Source organism: Schistocerca piceifrons, chromosome X, assembly GCF_021461385.2.
Source record: "Schistocerca piceifrons isolate TAMUIC-IGC-003096 chromosome X, iqSchPice1.1, whole genome shotgun sequence".
NCBI lineage: Eukaryota > Metazoa > Arthropoda > Insecta > Orthoptera > Acrididae > Schistocerca > Schistocerca piceifrons.
The window spans coordinates 308,097,867-308,114,227 of record NC_060149.1 but is presented as its reverse complement, the minus strand read 5'-3'; the positions used below and the strand labels follow the sequence as shown (position 1 = coordinate 308,114,227).

The 16,361-nt window shown below is 37.9% G+C and overlaps 1 protein-coding gene across 1 annotated transcript in view; it reads left to right on the top strand.

Annotated features, from left to right (window-relative positions):
- LOC124722327 (titin homolog) overlaps positions 1-16,361 on the top strand; it is a 296,877-nt gene that overhangs the window by 193,478 nt on the left and 87,038 nt on the right. The window contains exon 5 of the mRNA XM_047247504.1: positions 8,568-8,695. Within this exon, the coding sequence (XP_047103460.1) occupies positions 8,568-8,695 (128 nt within the window). The remainder of the gene's footprint in view (positions 1-8,567; positions 8,696-16,361) is intronic.

Here is a 16,361-nt window from a genome sequence, read left to right as displayed (position 1 = left end):
TCCTGAAGTTGACTCGACTGTGGGAGTGTGTTAGTAGTATAAATGTATTAAACCTTCATGCATGATGCAGAATTTTTTCACATATCACGGTGTTTATGATGCCATATCTCCTGAACTATGTGTTGTACAATGATATATTTATGTAGGTACATTCAGTGGCATATGTTGATAGTGTCAACGAAATATATTCTGAATATAATTAATAACAAAGAAGTAATAAATGTAAAAGTCATGCATAATATTGCAGTTTTTCACGCGTATCAGTGTTTATGATGTCCTATTTCCTGATCTGTGTGTCACACAATTATATAATTTTGTATGTACATTCAGCAGCATATGTGGGTATTGTCTGCAAAATGTGTTGTGAATGATGTTTGTAGAATAGAAGTAAGTAATTTAAACTTAATGTGCAATGCAGCAGTTTTTCACACATTCCATTGTTTACGGCATCATATCTCGTGAACCATGATAGGTGGGTGGTTCTAACCTCCACAATGATTGTTGCCTGACAGTAAGGGATATGTGTACCAAGTTTGGTTAAAATTGATTCATTGGTTTTGGAGAAGGTGTAAAACACACACACACACATTTGTATGATATGTATGGATTAAGGACCAGTTGTATAAAGCGGTTAACCTTAGGTAAACACAGGAAAAAATCTTAGATAAAGCGGAACTCTGAAATCTATGTTGTATAAATGTTACTCCTAGATTATATCGCCATGGAGTAGGATCATCTTTGACTGGTTAAATCAAGTCAAGTTCAGCTGCAGTTGTCAGTTTATAACCTAGTTGGCGTTCCAAAACAAGGCTTTTGTTTTGCACAAAGGAGAATTGAAAAGAAGTTAACAGTAAAACTTAAAAAATTATCAACTGTGTAAGTAATGAGTGCAGATAACAACTGATCTCATGACAGTTTTAGAGATGCCTCACAATCAATGTGATTAGTTTATGACTTTTTATAGACAGCAGCAATGAGGAAAGGGAAAACTAAAATATTTTTTGTGAAGTATAAGTATATATAGTTTGGCAGTAGCAAATGATTGAACTCATCTCAGAAAAATGTTTACTATGTTGTATATAACAATAATTACACAATTCACATTAAATTTTTAACTACAAATCAAGTGCTTAAGTGCCATGCTAATGGCAGGCACATTAATGGAAAAAACTAGTAGTATGCATACTTAAGTAAAGTTGTGGTGATCACGTGGTGGTTCATTGGTTGCATTCTGGAATACAGTCCCAAAGAGCTTAGGTTCGAACTCACATTAGTTCTTCAATTATTATTATTATTATTTATTTTTTTTCCACTTGCCACTTCTTTTACCTGTGTCGGTGTTTGTTAATGTGGAAAATGTAATGCTGAGTTCTTTAAGTTTAGGACTCAGAGTGAAACCAAATTATGCAGCTGTCATTATAACAGCAGCATTTGAGTTGCACAATACAATATAGCTGTTAGAGCATCGGATGAGGAGCGTGAAACAGATGACACAATTTGTCAGGAGAAGATCGTACGAAGAAATTCCAATACCAACAGAAAATGAAGCCAACTGGAAGCACGGTGCAATGACGGTGGCTTTACTAATTGTGTATGTACATAAAACAGTTACAAAATTGGAATAAATTTACAAAGTGCCAGTTTGAAGGTCGGATCTTCTTCTAATTTCTTGTAGTTCCAGGTCTTTGATTTCTCTACGCACTTTCTGTGTAACCATTCTTATTTTGTGTTTGTCAACCAACAATTTTATTTTGTGCGTGAATTCGTGTCCTTTTTTAAAATTGGTGTTTCACATCAAGAACATTTTCTTTCAAAATTTTGTACTTGTACATAGCAACAACCATATAACAAAATCTCCTTGTAGAAATAGTAAACAGCCAATCAGTTGCAAATTTCACCTCCATAATAAATTGAAACATGCACAACATGGTTTAATTTATTATAGAGGTGAAATTTTGTATTTGACTGATGCCTTTCAGCTGTATTTTAACGTGCCTCTGCCACAACATGTAATCCAGTTGTGCATTTTCAACTTCTCGCGGCGTAATGAATAATCCATTAAATTTCGGGCATGCAGCCGCGCAAATAAAATTTCTTCTACTGATATTTCGGCCGCGTATCGTCCGGCCATCTTCAGAGCGAGTTCCAAGACTGACAGCAAGGTGCCAAGCGCGGCCTTATATGCTCCACCACGGCGGTACTGCGCATGCGGGTCACAGATGCTGCGCCGCCTGTGGCGAAGGCGTACGGACATTCGATGTGCTTATCGATATTTGATCGCGGCCGAAATATCAGTAGAAGAAATTTTATTTGCGCGGCTGCATGCCCGAAATTTAATGGATTATGTAATCCAGTTGTCTGTATTTCCTTCTGAAGAAGCTGTTTTTATAAATGTTTAAACCATATTGAAGGACTTCTAATAAACCTTCCAATTTGCAACCAATTGGCTGTTTCCTATTTCTACAATAAAATAACGTTTTCTTTGTTGGTCATAGAAACTTTATCAGCTCTTTTTGTTTATGGTAGGTGATTTTGACATTGAAGGCTCTGCAACAGATTCCGGGTTGACATGATGCACATTTGTCTATAATTACAGGTTATTTTTTGTTCAAAACATGAAATGTATTGCTGTCTTACAAACTCAGTGCAAACACTCCCTTCCTTGTCTTCATTTTAATTGTTATCAACAAGAACAGTATTTTCATTTGAAGCCATCTAATCATTTACTGATTTTTGTGAATGAACTGCAACTTTCAGTGTTACTTCAATCTGTATTAGAACAAGAAATGAACAAGAATGTAACAAATAATATAATAAACTACCTTTATGCAGAAGATTAGTTTTAAAAAATTTATTTGAGTTGATTGAAGTGTATATAAACCACTATATGTAACTTATGAATGAAAATCTGTGTTGTCGTTGTAGGGGTTGGAAATAGGAATAAACTGAGGTTTCAGGACTGCAGTTAACTTCTGCACTTTTTCTGTAACAGTAGACCAGACGAAAGTGCCACTTCCTGTTTTATGCATTTTGACTTTCAAAAGATTTGACATTGGTTTTTCTCCAGTTTACACAGCACATTTGATATACATAAAGATGAAATGTAATAATTATAAACTGCATATTATAATTATACCTTGTCATGCATGAATGTGTTCTTAGCCCTTTTCTTGATATTGTTGTAACATCTTTTCAAACATTTCCAGTCATCATTTGCCACTGTGTTGTCTGAATTAAAGTCTACAGCAGCTTCTTTCCATGCCTTTTCTGCATTAACTGTAGTAACTTTATCACTTACTTGCTTTCTTTATACTGACCCTACACAATTTCCAGCAACAAAACTTTTTCAGCTAGGGAGAAGTTTGAAGATAGCAACTTTTTCTGCTTACTTTCCTACATCCTTTTAACACGGCACCTTTGATAATAAATTCCCTATATCTGCAATGTACAAGTTATATCAGTGGTAGAAGCACGATAATCTCGTCAATAGCTATTTTTAGCAGTGACGCCAAGTGTGTTTCATGTTAACTTAGATCAACACTGGACCATCCATCAGTGGATCGAGGTCTAGTGTTAAACAATACAGCAGGATCCTGAATAGAAATCAGTTTCTAATCTAAGGTCAAAATTGAACCCCAGTCGGGGATGTTTATACAATCAAACCTAAGTGTACTACTTAGACTTAGCCTCTGCATCAGCCAGCTGGTGGTCTTGTTTTATATAAAAGACTGTGACTTCAGAGGGCACTGTTCCTAACACTGCTGATAAACCCAGATAAAATAGAGAAAAAGTACAGAAACAGGATAATAACCCTAATTTATACACTCCTCCTTCAGGGAAGGAAAGTGGTATTGGCTATTCAAAGGTTGGGAAAAGGGAGAGGATTGGCAGGTCACTCAGATCCTATGAAGATGGAGAGAGGCAAAGGTGAAGGAAAAGTTGCCAGAGAAATAGTAGGAGGCCAAAGATAGTATATCAGTAAGTACCGTATCAGATTCATTTCAGAGATGACAGAAGGAATGGAATGAAGATGGATTAAAGGATGAAAAGAGGTGATTGAGAAATATAAATAATTGGTAAAAGAGAGGATGATTTGGGGAGGGGGGTGGGGGAGGTTGAGAGATAGGAGACAATAAAAGAAAGAGGGCAAGTAATTGAGTAAATAATGCAATTCTACTATGTAAGCAAATGAGGGGTTTCGCTAACAGTGATCAAATCGAGGATGGTGCTGGGATGATTTGATATGTTGGAGAATATTTTCTGTCTCTGAAGTTCTGGAATTCTTGTGGAGGGTGGAATGATCCAAATGGCCTTTTCGGTGTAGTGTGCTCAGCAGCGGCTGTGTTGATTCATGCATCGAGTCAGCTTAATTGTGGTCTTTCCAATGTTAAAAGTCACGCAGTGAACACACATCAATTGATAAATAACATGGCGGGTTTCACTTGTAGTGGATGAGTGCATGGGACAAATTTTAGATTGAAAGAAATTACAGGAGTAGAACAATGAGATGGGGAATGGGTAGTGGGACGTTAGCCCATGGAAGTCAGGTGAAATGACAAATACAACTGGTATGATATAAAAGTGATAGAACAAAGTCTATTCATGCTTCACTCCTGAATTTTTCTCAACTATTACTGGCATAGTCCATATCAATTCAGGCAGCCCAGGAAAAAATCTTACCTTCATAGTCTCAGATGTTATTGAATTTAGCATATGTTAAAATGAAGGACTAAGTAAGGAACACGTATTTTTTTGTTTTCTCCAAAAAACTTTCTGCTCCAAGATACAGCCCTCCAAAAATACGCTGCGCATACCACTTTGAAGATGCGAATTTTGGAAAATAATTTAAAATGCTGTATCTCTGGAACAGTTCTGGACATTTAGTTGGTTTTTTTATTTGAAAGATAATTGCTTTATGATTACAAAGAAATCCTCCATTTGGACTTATCTGTCAAAGTTCTTGTACTATTGTGTTCTGAACATTTTTGGAATTTATGGAATTTTTTTTTTTTTTTTTTTTTTTTTTTTTTTTTTTTTTTTTTTTTTTTTTTTTTTTCAAAAATGCCAATCCACAAAATTTTGATTTTTTTCTGTTAATTAGTACCATATAGTTATATATTCCCTGAAAAGGAAAGCTTCCACTTTTAGATTGAACAGGTTTTATAAACAATTGAAATTTTTGCTATACATAAAACCTGTTTTGTTACCACATCATCACGTAACAGGCTCATAAAAATCAAAACCTGGCCTTATTTAACATAATTTTAGTTTTGAAAGATGAGTAAGAGGCTCATTTTTCAAGCATTTTAAATGGTTCCAAAATGTATGTGAAAGGTCGAAAGACTTAAAGGTTTCAATTTATACAACTTCTGTGCACTCTATTTAGTGCTGAAATTAGCCAGTCAATGAATTAAAAATGTGTTCCACTGCTTCAGTGTCTTCCTTTGATATCGAGCGATGCTTTCTTGTTCAATCAATATGAATTGGAGAACTTACAGTCTTCAAAACATTGTGAACCGGAAGTGAGCACTGATAGCGTTGTTGCTGTCCTTCAGCTGGAAACTGATATCCAGCTGTTGGTCCATGTGGTAGTATAAAGTTCACTACAATTTCGTTTAACTCATAACTGGTGTCTATAATCTCTGCAATCCACCAGTCACAGTCATACACACACGCCTCAGACATCCCCCTTCTCTGGTTGTGAATCTGAATATTATCCTGCTTTTTCTGAAGTGTTGGCCAAACGAACGAAATTTCTTCTTTCTTGCTCTTTAAAGTGTGTGCAATATGAGTTCGCCCATCACTTTCAGTCCAAAAATGTATCTCCTGAATTCCTTTCACAGGAGTAGTTTGTTTGGACCATTCTCCTTTTTCTGCTCATGGAATTCTTCGATTTCCTCTTTGGACAAAAGAATGAGGCCTGCGGATGTGTAAGATTTCACGACTCTCTTAAAATCCTTAGCATTCTGAATCACAACTGTATTTGGTCTGAAAAGATTACGTTTTGCAGCATGGTGCTTCAGCATGGCTCCTACACCATCACAAGGCTCCTTCCTGTGACCAGTAGCACTGTATACCCAGTCAGTTGGCACAAGCGACTTAATTCAGACAGCTGGTAATGATTTTTAAAATGACTGCCCCTGTTTGCAGATGAGGAATTTTGCGCATTGCTGGCAAAGCATGTGCTGAGTCATGTCTTGTGTCATCACTTATAACTGCAACCCTTGTGGTCTTGTTTTGAAAATATGTCATTCCTGTAAAAATTGAAACCTGGTCAATACTCCAATGATAACCTTGTACTCCTTGTGGGAGAGTTACAGACCAGTACTCAGCAAAATCACAGTGAAGCACTAAACATAGTTGTGCGGCCTATACACATCCATTCACTTCTGCAATGTGTTTTTGATGCAATTTCTTCAGATGCTGGCGTGTTACTGCTTTCAATGACCATTTGCCAAGTTCATCAGTGAAAGTGTCGAAGGCAACAGTTTTCTTAATTAGTTTATTTTCCTCCCCTGTCACATATGTAATTTCTGCAGAGCTATTTGCTACATCTTCCAGGCCAAGTGTCTGTAAAGACAGTCCTCCCTTTCCAGGGCAGTCACCACATTCTTGAAGTAAATGAGTATCTTGCTTTATGTCACAGACTCTTAATGACTTCACACTCCAAACCAAGGTGTCACATGCTCCAATGAGTTCTTCGAGGTTACCACACACAGTTCAAAATTCGCGCAGTACACACATAAACAGACGTCTCTGGATGGGTGTGGAATTACCCACTTAGGACGTAGCGCATAAAATTTTGATCTTCCAATATGTGAAGTTGTATAGTTGCTCTTACAAATTGCTAAAGTTTCTTTAATACTACAAGTCGTGTACCTCTTGACTTTCACAACTTTTTGACCTTCAACTCTTACAGTTATAGTGTCTTTTGTGTTGCTGCTCTGGTGAGAACAGTCCCATTTATCTTCCAGATAAAATGACTGCACTATTTGAACTTGAGCTTCTTCTACAGGATGCCCCTAATAGGAATGTGGTCTTCCAAAGACTCCTTTTACAGACTTTACATTTCTTGATTTGTCTACCATATACTTTGATACTGATGGAACATGGTTGAAAATTGTTTCCTTTGAAAATGTCTCTGGAATAATAGTTAAAACTTGCACCTTTTCACTGTAGGATGCACGATTACTTTGGTTTATTTTCTTCTGAAGATGGAATTTCTACTTTGAGGAGTGTGGTCAGTTTTGCTGTAGTGTATTCATCCATAGCTTTAGTAATTTCTCTGTGCTTTCTTGATGCTTAGAGCTTATGACTCAACTTCACTGACCACAGTTTCTTAACAGGACTAACACCTACCTCTGTAGTTGACTGATTCAGGGTATTTAATTCTTCCTCTACTGATGCAAAATCTGCATCATCTGCACCATGGGAGGCTTCACCTTGTTCAGATACTATCATTGTTGCTATTCTGTCGAAACATTTAGAACACAAAAAGTCGTCACTGGAAACATCTTCACTTTGAAACAGAGTCTTCAAATGAGAACACTTATTCCCAACCCGAACAAAGTCTGTTTTTTTTTGTTTGTCTTATATATCACTCTTTTTATGGATATGCAAATAGTCAGCACACTTCACTCTCCTGTGGCCCCAATCAGAAGACATTTCAAACAGTCCTTTTCACAAAACACGTTGGAACTGTGTCAACTGGCAAATTCCTCATAAAAACACAGAACTCACTGGATGGTCTCAGATTTCTTAGAAGCCTCTTCAGTAAACAAATTAGCACTGAACAACTACAATACAGAAACCACAACAAAGAAACTGACAAGAAACTACAACAAAGTGCAAGAAATACCTGCAGCAGTGAAAGTGAAAAGAAATAACTGCAGCAAAGAAAGTGATAAGAAATAACTGCAACAAAGACAATAGAAATAAACATTGTAACAAAGAAATTAGTAAGAAACAACTTCAGCGAAGACTTACATTACTCTTGAAAGATAAAAAAAAATATGTTTAAAAATAAAACCTGTCCAACTTAAAAGTGGAAGCTCTGCTTTACAGAGAATATTGTACTACATGGTACTAATCAACAGAAAAAAAATCTAACTTCTCTGGATTGGCAGTTTTGAAAAAATTTCGAAAGGCGACAGTAAAAGAACTTTGTCAGATAGGACCAAACGGAGGGTACCATTGTAATCATAAAGCAATTATCTTTCAAATAAAAATACTCTAACAAAATATCTAGAACTGTTACAGAGAAGAATTTTTCTGAAATTCGCATCTTCAAAATGGTGTTCGCAGTGTCATCTTTGGAGGCCTGTATGTCGGGGCAGGATTTTTTTTGGAGAAAACGAAAAAAAAAAAAAAAAAAAAAATTTATATGTTTCTTACTTACTCCTGAATTTTAACATATGCTAAATTCAATAACATCTGAGACTATGAAGGTAACCCCCCTGCCTGAAATGATACAAATTATGGGAACTAGCTTCTATTTGATAATGTAACTGTATCCCCTCTGGTTAAATTTATGGTTTCCTAATCAATAAGTTTACTTTCCTTTTCAGGAACGTGAAGCTCGCATAGACTCGAAGAGGAAAAATGAACGAAGTTCTGCAGTATTTGCTTTTGGTAGTTCAACACCACGAATGTTGGAACCAGCCGACACCGGTGGTTCATTTTGGGGTACAAGGAGGTAAGCTATGCTGGGGAAACAGTACAATAATCTACGTAGTTGCTTAAGATAGTGTACATTTACAATGATTTTACATTTTCAGGTATTCAATATGTTCCGAGTGTCTAACACATAGTATTAGGTTCCATAATTATTGAGGAAAATTAAAACAGGTTATTGGTTGATGTCAGAGATACACAATGAATGTAAAGTATTGGATATTTCGTTGGTAATTTTAATGAGATTAGCATTTAAAATATGTTATTTAATTTACTGCTTGCATGACAATCATTTCATTTTCATCATCATTATCATCACAATTACTTCTCTGCCCTAGTAATAAAGCACATGATCTTCCAGTCTCTTTTCATCATACTAATCTTTTGTACTTTTAAGTTCTCTTTTCACATCTGATGTCCACCCTCATGTGTTCAGTTTCTATTTAGCATACCCTCGGGCTTCCCTTCGCTCTTTTCCTTTTCTTTTGAAGTACTTTTTGTTTGACATAGTGAATTTACAAAATGAAACAAGAAATGTAGTTTCAGATTACATTATAATATTGTTAATGGTGCCCATATATTTGTATGAACATTCTATTTTGTGTTCTCTTTGAACATTTTGAATTTCATCAGTTAATCATACCTGATACAAATTCTAAACAAATATTCATTACTGATGAGGTACAGTGAAGTCCTGTAACCAGAAGCTACACCATCCCAGGACTCCTCAAGTGAGTTACACTCTGTCATTGGCCTTTACGTGGTTCAGCCATTTGTTTGGGGGGTTCTTATATCTAAATACATATGCCATTAGTGCCTACTGTATTGAGTAATGGATATTATGGAACTATAAATATGGGGTTGGACAAAAATATGGAAACACCAAAAACACAGCACATTAACATGCCTAATACAGTTTAAGAAAACAGTTGGCATTCAAACAGCTTCCAGTCCTGTGTGATTTTCAAGGAGATCTTACACCATTCTTTCTGCAAAACAGTGGCAAGTTCAGGTAATGATGATAGAAGTGGATAGCGATCACGTGCCCTGCTTTCCAAAGTGGACCACAAAGGCTCAATAATGTTAAGATCTGGTGGCTGTGGTGGCCAGGGGAGCTGTGACAGTTGATCCTCATGCTCATAAAACCAGCCCTGTAGTATGCAGGTTGTATGAACAGGGGCCCTGTTGTCTTGGAAAAGAGCATCATCATTAGGGGACAAATATTAACTGTGAGATGGACCTGTTCAGCCAAAATAGTAGTAATACACCCTTGCAGAGTACCCATGGGGCCCATGAAATACCACAATATGGCAGTCCAAATCATCATTTAACCCCCCCCCCCCCCCCCCGCCCCCCGCCCCCCGCCATTTTTCACTCTTGGAATGTAAACTCGCTTAGAAGATGGAAACAGTGTGCATTGAGATTCATCTGACCAATTAACTGCCTTCCATTGCTCCATAGTCCAGGCTTTATGTCTGTGGCACCACATTTTCTAGCTACAGGCATTTGCATCACTGATGTGCCATTTTGGAATTCTAGCTTGTCCTGTGAATCCCTTGTTATGGAGCTCCCATTGTGTTGTTTTGTTGCCAACAGGGTTCATGAATGCGTTATTCAGGTCTGTAGTGACGTTTGCAGCTGTTGTCCTCTTCTTTTTTATCACAATTCTCTTCAATGACCACCGATCACTATCACACGACACACAGTTGTGTCCATGTTGTGACTTAGCAGGTGATGTTTTTCCATTTTCCCTGTATGTGTTGTAAGTCTGTGATATGGTGCCTCTTGAAATACCAAATACTTTGACTCCCTTGATTATGGATGCACCCTCCATATGAGCACCAACAACTTGCCCATTTTCAAATTTGTTTATCACTCACATAATACACTCACAACTATATAGAACTCTGTTCTGACCATGATTGCCACTTGTAATGTATTGATAACATTGCACAGGTGCAGTTTGTGATCAAATACTACAGTTCAACCTGCATTGCTTCATTAATGTTCAGGCACACATTTCTTGCAATGTTTCCATTATTTTGTCTGATCCTTGTATAGCCTTGTGGGTCTTGTGAATGAAAAGACCAGACTGGCTTTCCCATAGCATTTGGTTCTGAAATCCATGCTATCTCAGACACAGGAGCTAATTAGACATAAGAAAACTCATTACATGTCTTTACAGAATAAATTAAAATATTCTGGAACAGACTAATGTTATACTTCTGTGAGCAAGAGTTCATATCCAACTTGAAAATGAGGGCTATATCTCTGTAAGCACACATTACACCCATGAACATTTGATTTATGGGTTGCTGGTGTGTGTGTGTGTGTGTGTGTGTGTGTGTGAGAGAGAGAGAGAGAATTTGGTTTGTCACAAGATGCCAGTGTCAAACTCTGTAGACATCTATGTGTTGTTGGTGTAACAGTAGAAGGCAGTCAACAGTGCAATAAATAATCTACCTATTCTGTGCTGGACAGCAAAAACCAGAATCACTTTCTTTCAGTAGGGCACACAGACACTACTACCTCACAGGGCATGCACAGCAGCACAGCCATTGAAAGATCAAATAACAGTTAAAGATCACCTTTTTTGATTAATCATTATACATATTGCTGCAGGCTAATAAAGATGACCCGCTTCAATGAATCATGATCCGTATTGGTATAGACTAATGGCAGAAATTGAGTACTTTTGCAGATCCAGCATGAGACAGATTGAAATCAGGATGACTACATTGCTGGGACCATATGAATGTAGGATCCGATTACTGATGGATCTTGGGTTGCATCCAAGGAGGAGTAGGTGACTAATTTGTAGACAGGATAGGCAGTAGCAAAACAATTAAGTAACCAGGCACTGAGTAAATTCCCAAGAACTTTATTATATGAGTGCCAAATGATAGTGTGGACTAAAAGTCTCCATATGAAAAGCCCCAATACAGGGAAATGACGGTAATGGACCTATTGAGGTGGCAATGAAGGGATTCTACATCTAGCTCTACATCTACCTGTACATACATAGCAAACCACCATATGGTGCATGGCAACGGATACCTTATACCACTACTAGTCATTTCCTTCCCGCTCCATTCGTAAATGGAGTTAGGGAAAAGTGACTGCCTATACGCCTCCATAAAAGTGCGATTTCTCTAACTCATCTTCATGGCCCATACGCAAAATGCATGTTGGTGGCGATAGTCATTCTGCATTCAGCTGTAAATGCCAGTTCTCTAAATTTTCTCAGTAGTGATTCACAAAAACATCCCTCCAGGAGTTCCAGCTGGAGTTCATGAAGCATCCCTGAAGTAATCATGTGTTGATCAGATTTACTGATAACAAACATAACAGCGTAACTCTGAATTACTTTGATTTCTTCCTTTAATTCTACCTGGTGGAGATCCCGAACACTTGTGCAGTTCTCAAGAATGTGACACAATAGCGTTATATATGTGGTCTCCTTTATAAATGAGCTATACTTTCCTAAAGTCCTCCTAATAAACCAAAGTCTACCATTCACCTTCCCTATTACTGTCCTGACTTGTTCGTACCATTTCATATCGCTTTGCAACATTATGTCCAGGTATTTAATCTTCATGACTGTGTCAGGCAGCACACAACTGATACTCTATTTGAACATTACAGGATATCTTTTCTTACTTATTTGCATTTACTTACATTTTTCTACACTTAAAGCAAGTTGCCATTCATCTCACCAAACAGAAATTCTGTCTAAGTCATCCTATTTCCTTCTGCAATCACTCTAATGACAATACTTTCCCATATGCTATAGCGCCATCAGCAAATAATTGCAGATTGCTGCTCAATCTATCTGGTGGCAGAGATGACAAGTTTATCAGCAGTGTGGCAGTTGACATTTCTTCAGGTGAGGCCAGGCTAGCGACTGGAGCTGATTACTTAATCCTGCCATCCTAATTTCCTCTGCTGCCAGAGGTGATAGTATTTATTGGCCTCCTAGTTAAAATTGTTTTGCTGTTTAGCAAAATAGTAAATGCAAGTGCGCTGTCTGTAATGTCAGCCACTCATCTTGTGGGCTAGATGAGGTAATGACTGGTTGTTGACTGGCACGCATTGCCAGCAGTTCTGCTGACCTACGATCATTGACAGTTTTGCTGCCACATCTCCAGGTAGCTTTATTGCAGCTTTGCAGAGGTGGTGAAACAACTAGATGCTCACAATTGCTTTGAACTCCAAGTGTGCCGTCTGGCATTAGAGTATTTCAATGACCAGTCAGGTTTTGAGCTGTTACACTCCCTCCCCAGAAGAAAAAAAATCATTTCTCTAAAATTTTCAGGTGATTGAGATACAAGTAACAATAAAAGTGTGTAATACATGTATTATTTATACGAAAGCTGCATCAGGATGATGCAGGTGCAAGTTCATTCCTGATAAGACTGTACTGTGTTGCTATCGTTTTTTGAAGCCCAGAGTGATGGGTAAAGTTATCTAAGTGGGAGGAGGCTGAATCGTGAAAGGTTTCTGATGGTGAATATATACAGCAATTTCCATGATATGTAGGATTGTTACCACAGTGGAAGAGAAGATTCACCTTCTGATAGCCTGGTGACAGTGTCTTTTACATAAGAGTTATGCACATATTGGATCAAATGAATGAGACTAATGCGATTGTGTTGTTGTGTGCTAACAGTAGGAATGACTGCAATTCCTTCACTGATGTCAGCGCAAGGAATTTGTACGTTCTCTCTTCTACTCTTGCATCCAGATGAATCTTGTCATTGCTGACAATTTGTCACAGATACTTGAGCATGTTTAATCCAAAGTTACACTTTTTTTGGGTCAGTGTGAATTTTGCAGCCTGTAATTTCTTAGGTGCCTTGCCAAGTAGCTTCAGTCTCTCACTACTAAAGTTGTTTATACCGATTGGAACCAAGTGACCATTCTCTCTTTCCCTGTTAAGGGCCAAATTCTGGTGTAGGAAACTGAATTTTACCCACACCGCCATTATCTGGTTGTGACTCCACTAAAAACAGCATGTCTACTGGCAGAGTATCCTTCCTGCACCTTATGGAATGGTGTCATGAGTTTCAGTCTGAAGATACTGTGCTCCTTGTGTGCATCTTGTGATGGTGTGGGTTCTTCAGCTGCGTGGCCTTACTGAAATTGTCACCCATCCAATTACTTCAAATTCAATTTCAGTATGTCATCATGAAATCCATCCCGTCATCGTGAAATTCATCCTAACAGTGGCATTGCCTCTCTTGGGCAATATTTCCAGTCCCATGAGAAAATTACTTCACCTATTTCAAAATGTAAATGCGCAGAACCTGTTATTTTAGCTGTGCTGCTACAAATCGATTGCAACTATCATCACAGCAAGCGTAACTTCTCAGGCTCATGCATTTCACAGTAGAACACCAAAACTTGGCCCCATGCTCAATAGAAACTTGCCTCACCCTCTATCCTTCTTTTGCCACTCTATCCATGTATTGGTCCCCAATAGTTGTGTTTATTGGAAGTGCCATCCACTAGCCAGGGTGTCTCTATTTTCGTTTCATGTTGCCCTATTGCTTGCAAACCATTCCTTTTCATGTTCACTGAGAGGATCTACTCCCAGCATGACACGTCCGATAGCCAAATCATTCATCTGCTTCACACATGCACAAATGCTTCTATTCATGCATGCTCTGTTCATTTGCATATGCAGCATGAAATTTCCATTTTATTCCTTTGTGCTGGAGAGTAGAGCCCTGCAAGCACGTGGCCTGTCCACATGGATAGCGTGCAGCGGCAGTGTGCAAGAGAGAGCACAGATGAAAATAAGTCACCAGGGTACCTATTCTGTATCTTTCCGCCATTGTGCTGATCATTTCGGTACTTGAGAGCACCAAATGGTCTAGTACTCTAATTAGAGCCCCTGTATTATTTAGTGTGCATTTCAGAAGCGATACCGTTTGGGTCTAGAGAACTGAAGTGCTGTTGTCGGATCGCTTCGTGCAAGCCAATCAAAACCAAGCAGCCGCAGATCCATGCATGCGCACTGCAGCTTGCACAGTGCCATGAACACAAAGCGGCTAGCAGACAACACAGGCACACTATTCTTCGAAGTACCAAAAATTGCGTTTATGTTGCCATAATGCATGACGCTGCATAATGCACGACGAGCTGACATGCCCGCCTTCATTGCTCTTGCCTCCTCCTTAACAGTATCAGGTGAGGTATATCCATTTCCATCATTCTCAGCTGAAATGCATAGCTCAGCTGAAATGCATAGAAATTTTTACAGTTTCCCTGACCACATGTTTCCACGCGTGCATAATAACGATAGCATATTTGACTGTATTCTGCAGATTGTCGTAAATGCCGCATTATGTCATCTTATTCTCATTCACACTGACATCATCTTTTGGATTTTACATTTTGTAAAATGAGTTAGGAATAGTGTGTAGCACCACATTGTACTAATACATCTACAAAAACACCCGGAAAAATTGATTCTGAGAGTTTCAAAGAATAAGAAGATAAACAGAATGTGGTTATAGCTCGATCCTAAAGATCCAAATGATTAAGTAGCCCACTTCCCTATATGATACGTCAACGATTTGGGTCTTAAAAACAAAACTGAAAAAACGCATTCCCAGTAATTTAAGTTGTGCTCTTAGATTCCTGTTTAACCACATACTCAGAAACTGCTACATATTCGGAAAAAAATGGTGAATTATTTCTGACAAGAAAAAATATAAAGGTCACTGTCGGTTGTTTCACTCACAGCAATTTCATTTACAGCAATTTCATATTTCATTTTTTAAACACTCAGAAATTGTGAAATCATTACTGAGGAAGTGCGCTCTTACATGTAAGTAATAACGAATACTACAGAAAAATCTTAACTTACACGAATAACAATGTTTCAGAACGTGTTGCATATATGAAGAGAAAAAGGAAAAAAACAACTTATGTACCCACCCATGTGTGAACCCGTGTCCTTTCGTATCGCATTCCCGCGTGCTAACCACTTGACCACACCAAACAACAGGAACGTAATGCTCAATTCTTATACTATTGTGGAGAGGAACGTAGGCTGATATCATTGCCAAATGGTGCTGCACAAGTCATAAATGTGTGATAGTTTGTACGGTTTCCAATATCAGGCTTGACATAATTGCTTTCCATTGTTACTTGAAAGTTGTAAACATGTTTCGATAATTACTAACTAAACCAGTACACAAAGTCACTAGTAACGTCAGTTCACACTCATGTAATATACGTAAGCAGAGCCGATGTCTTGATGTTTAATGATCTTTAAACTCTTATTTACATAAAAATAACACGTATTTTGAGAGAATATAGACCAAAAACGTTCTTTTTTTGGATGTAATCATTCACAGTAACAACCTAACCTAACCATATTTCTAACAAAGGAAATTAGTCTATTATGAACTCACTTTCCAACCGGATGTGTCCTATGGTGATTGTTTAGTAACACAGTCACTAAATCCAAAGCTAAAACCGCTAAATATGTTTAAAGTAACAAATTATAGGTGTACATAAACCACAGCTCACCGATCGACAGGGCCACACCAAAATCCAAAACCTCTCGGTACAACTGTCGTAAATTCAGTGGGAGCATCATTCGGTAACAGGACTCAGAAGCTTACTGAATAGGATATTTGGATAAAGAACCAAAAATGACGCCACTGCTGAGACTA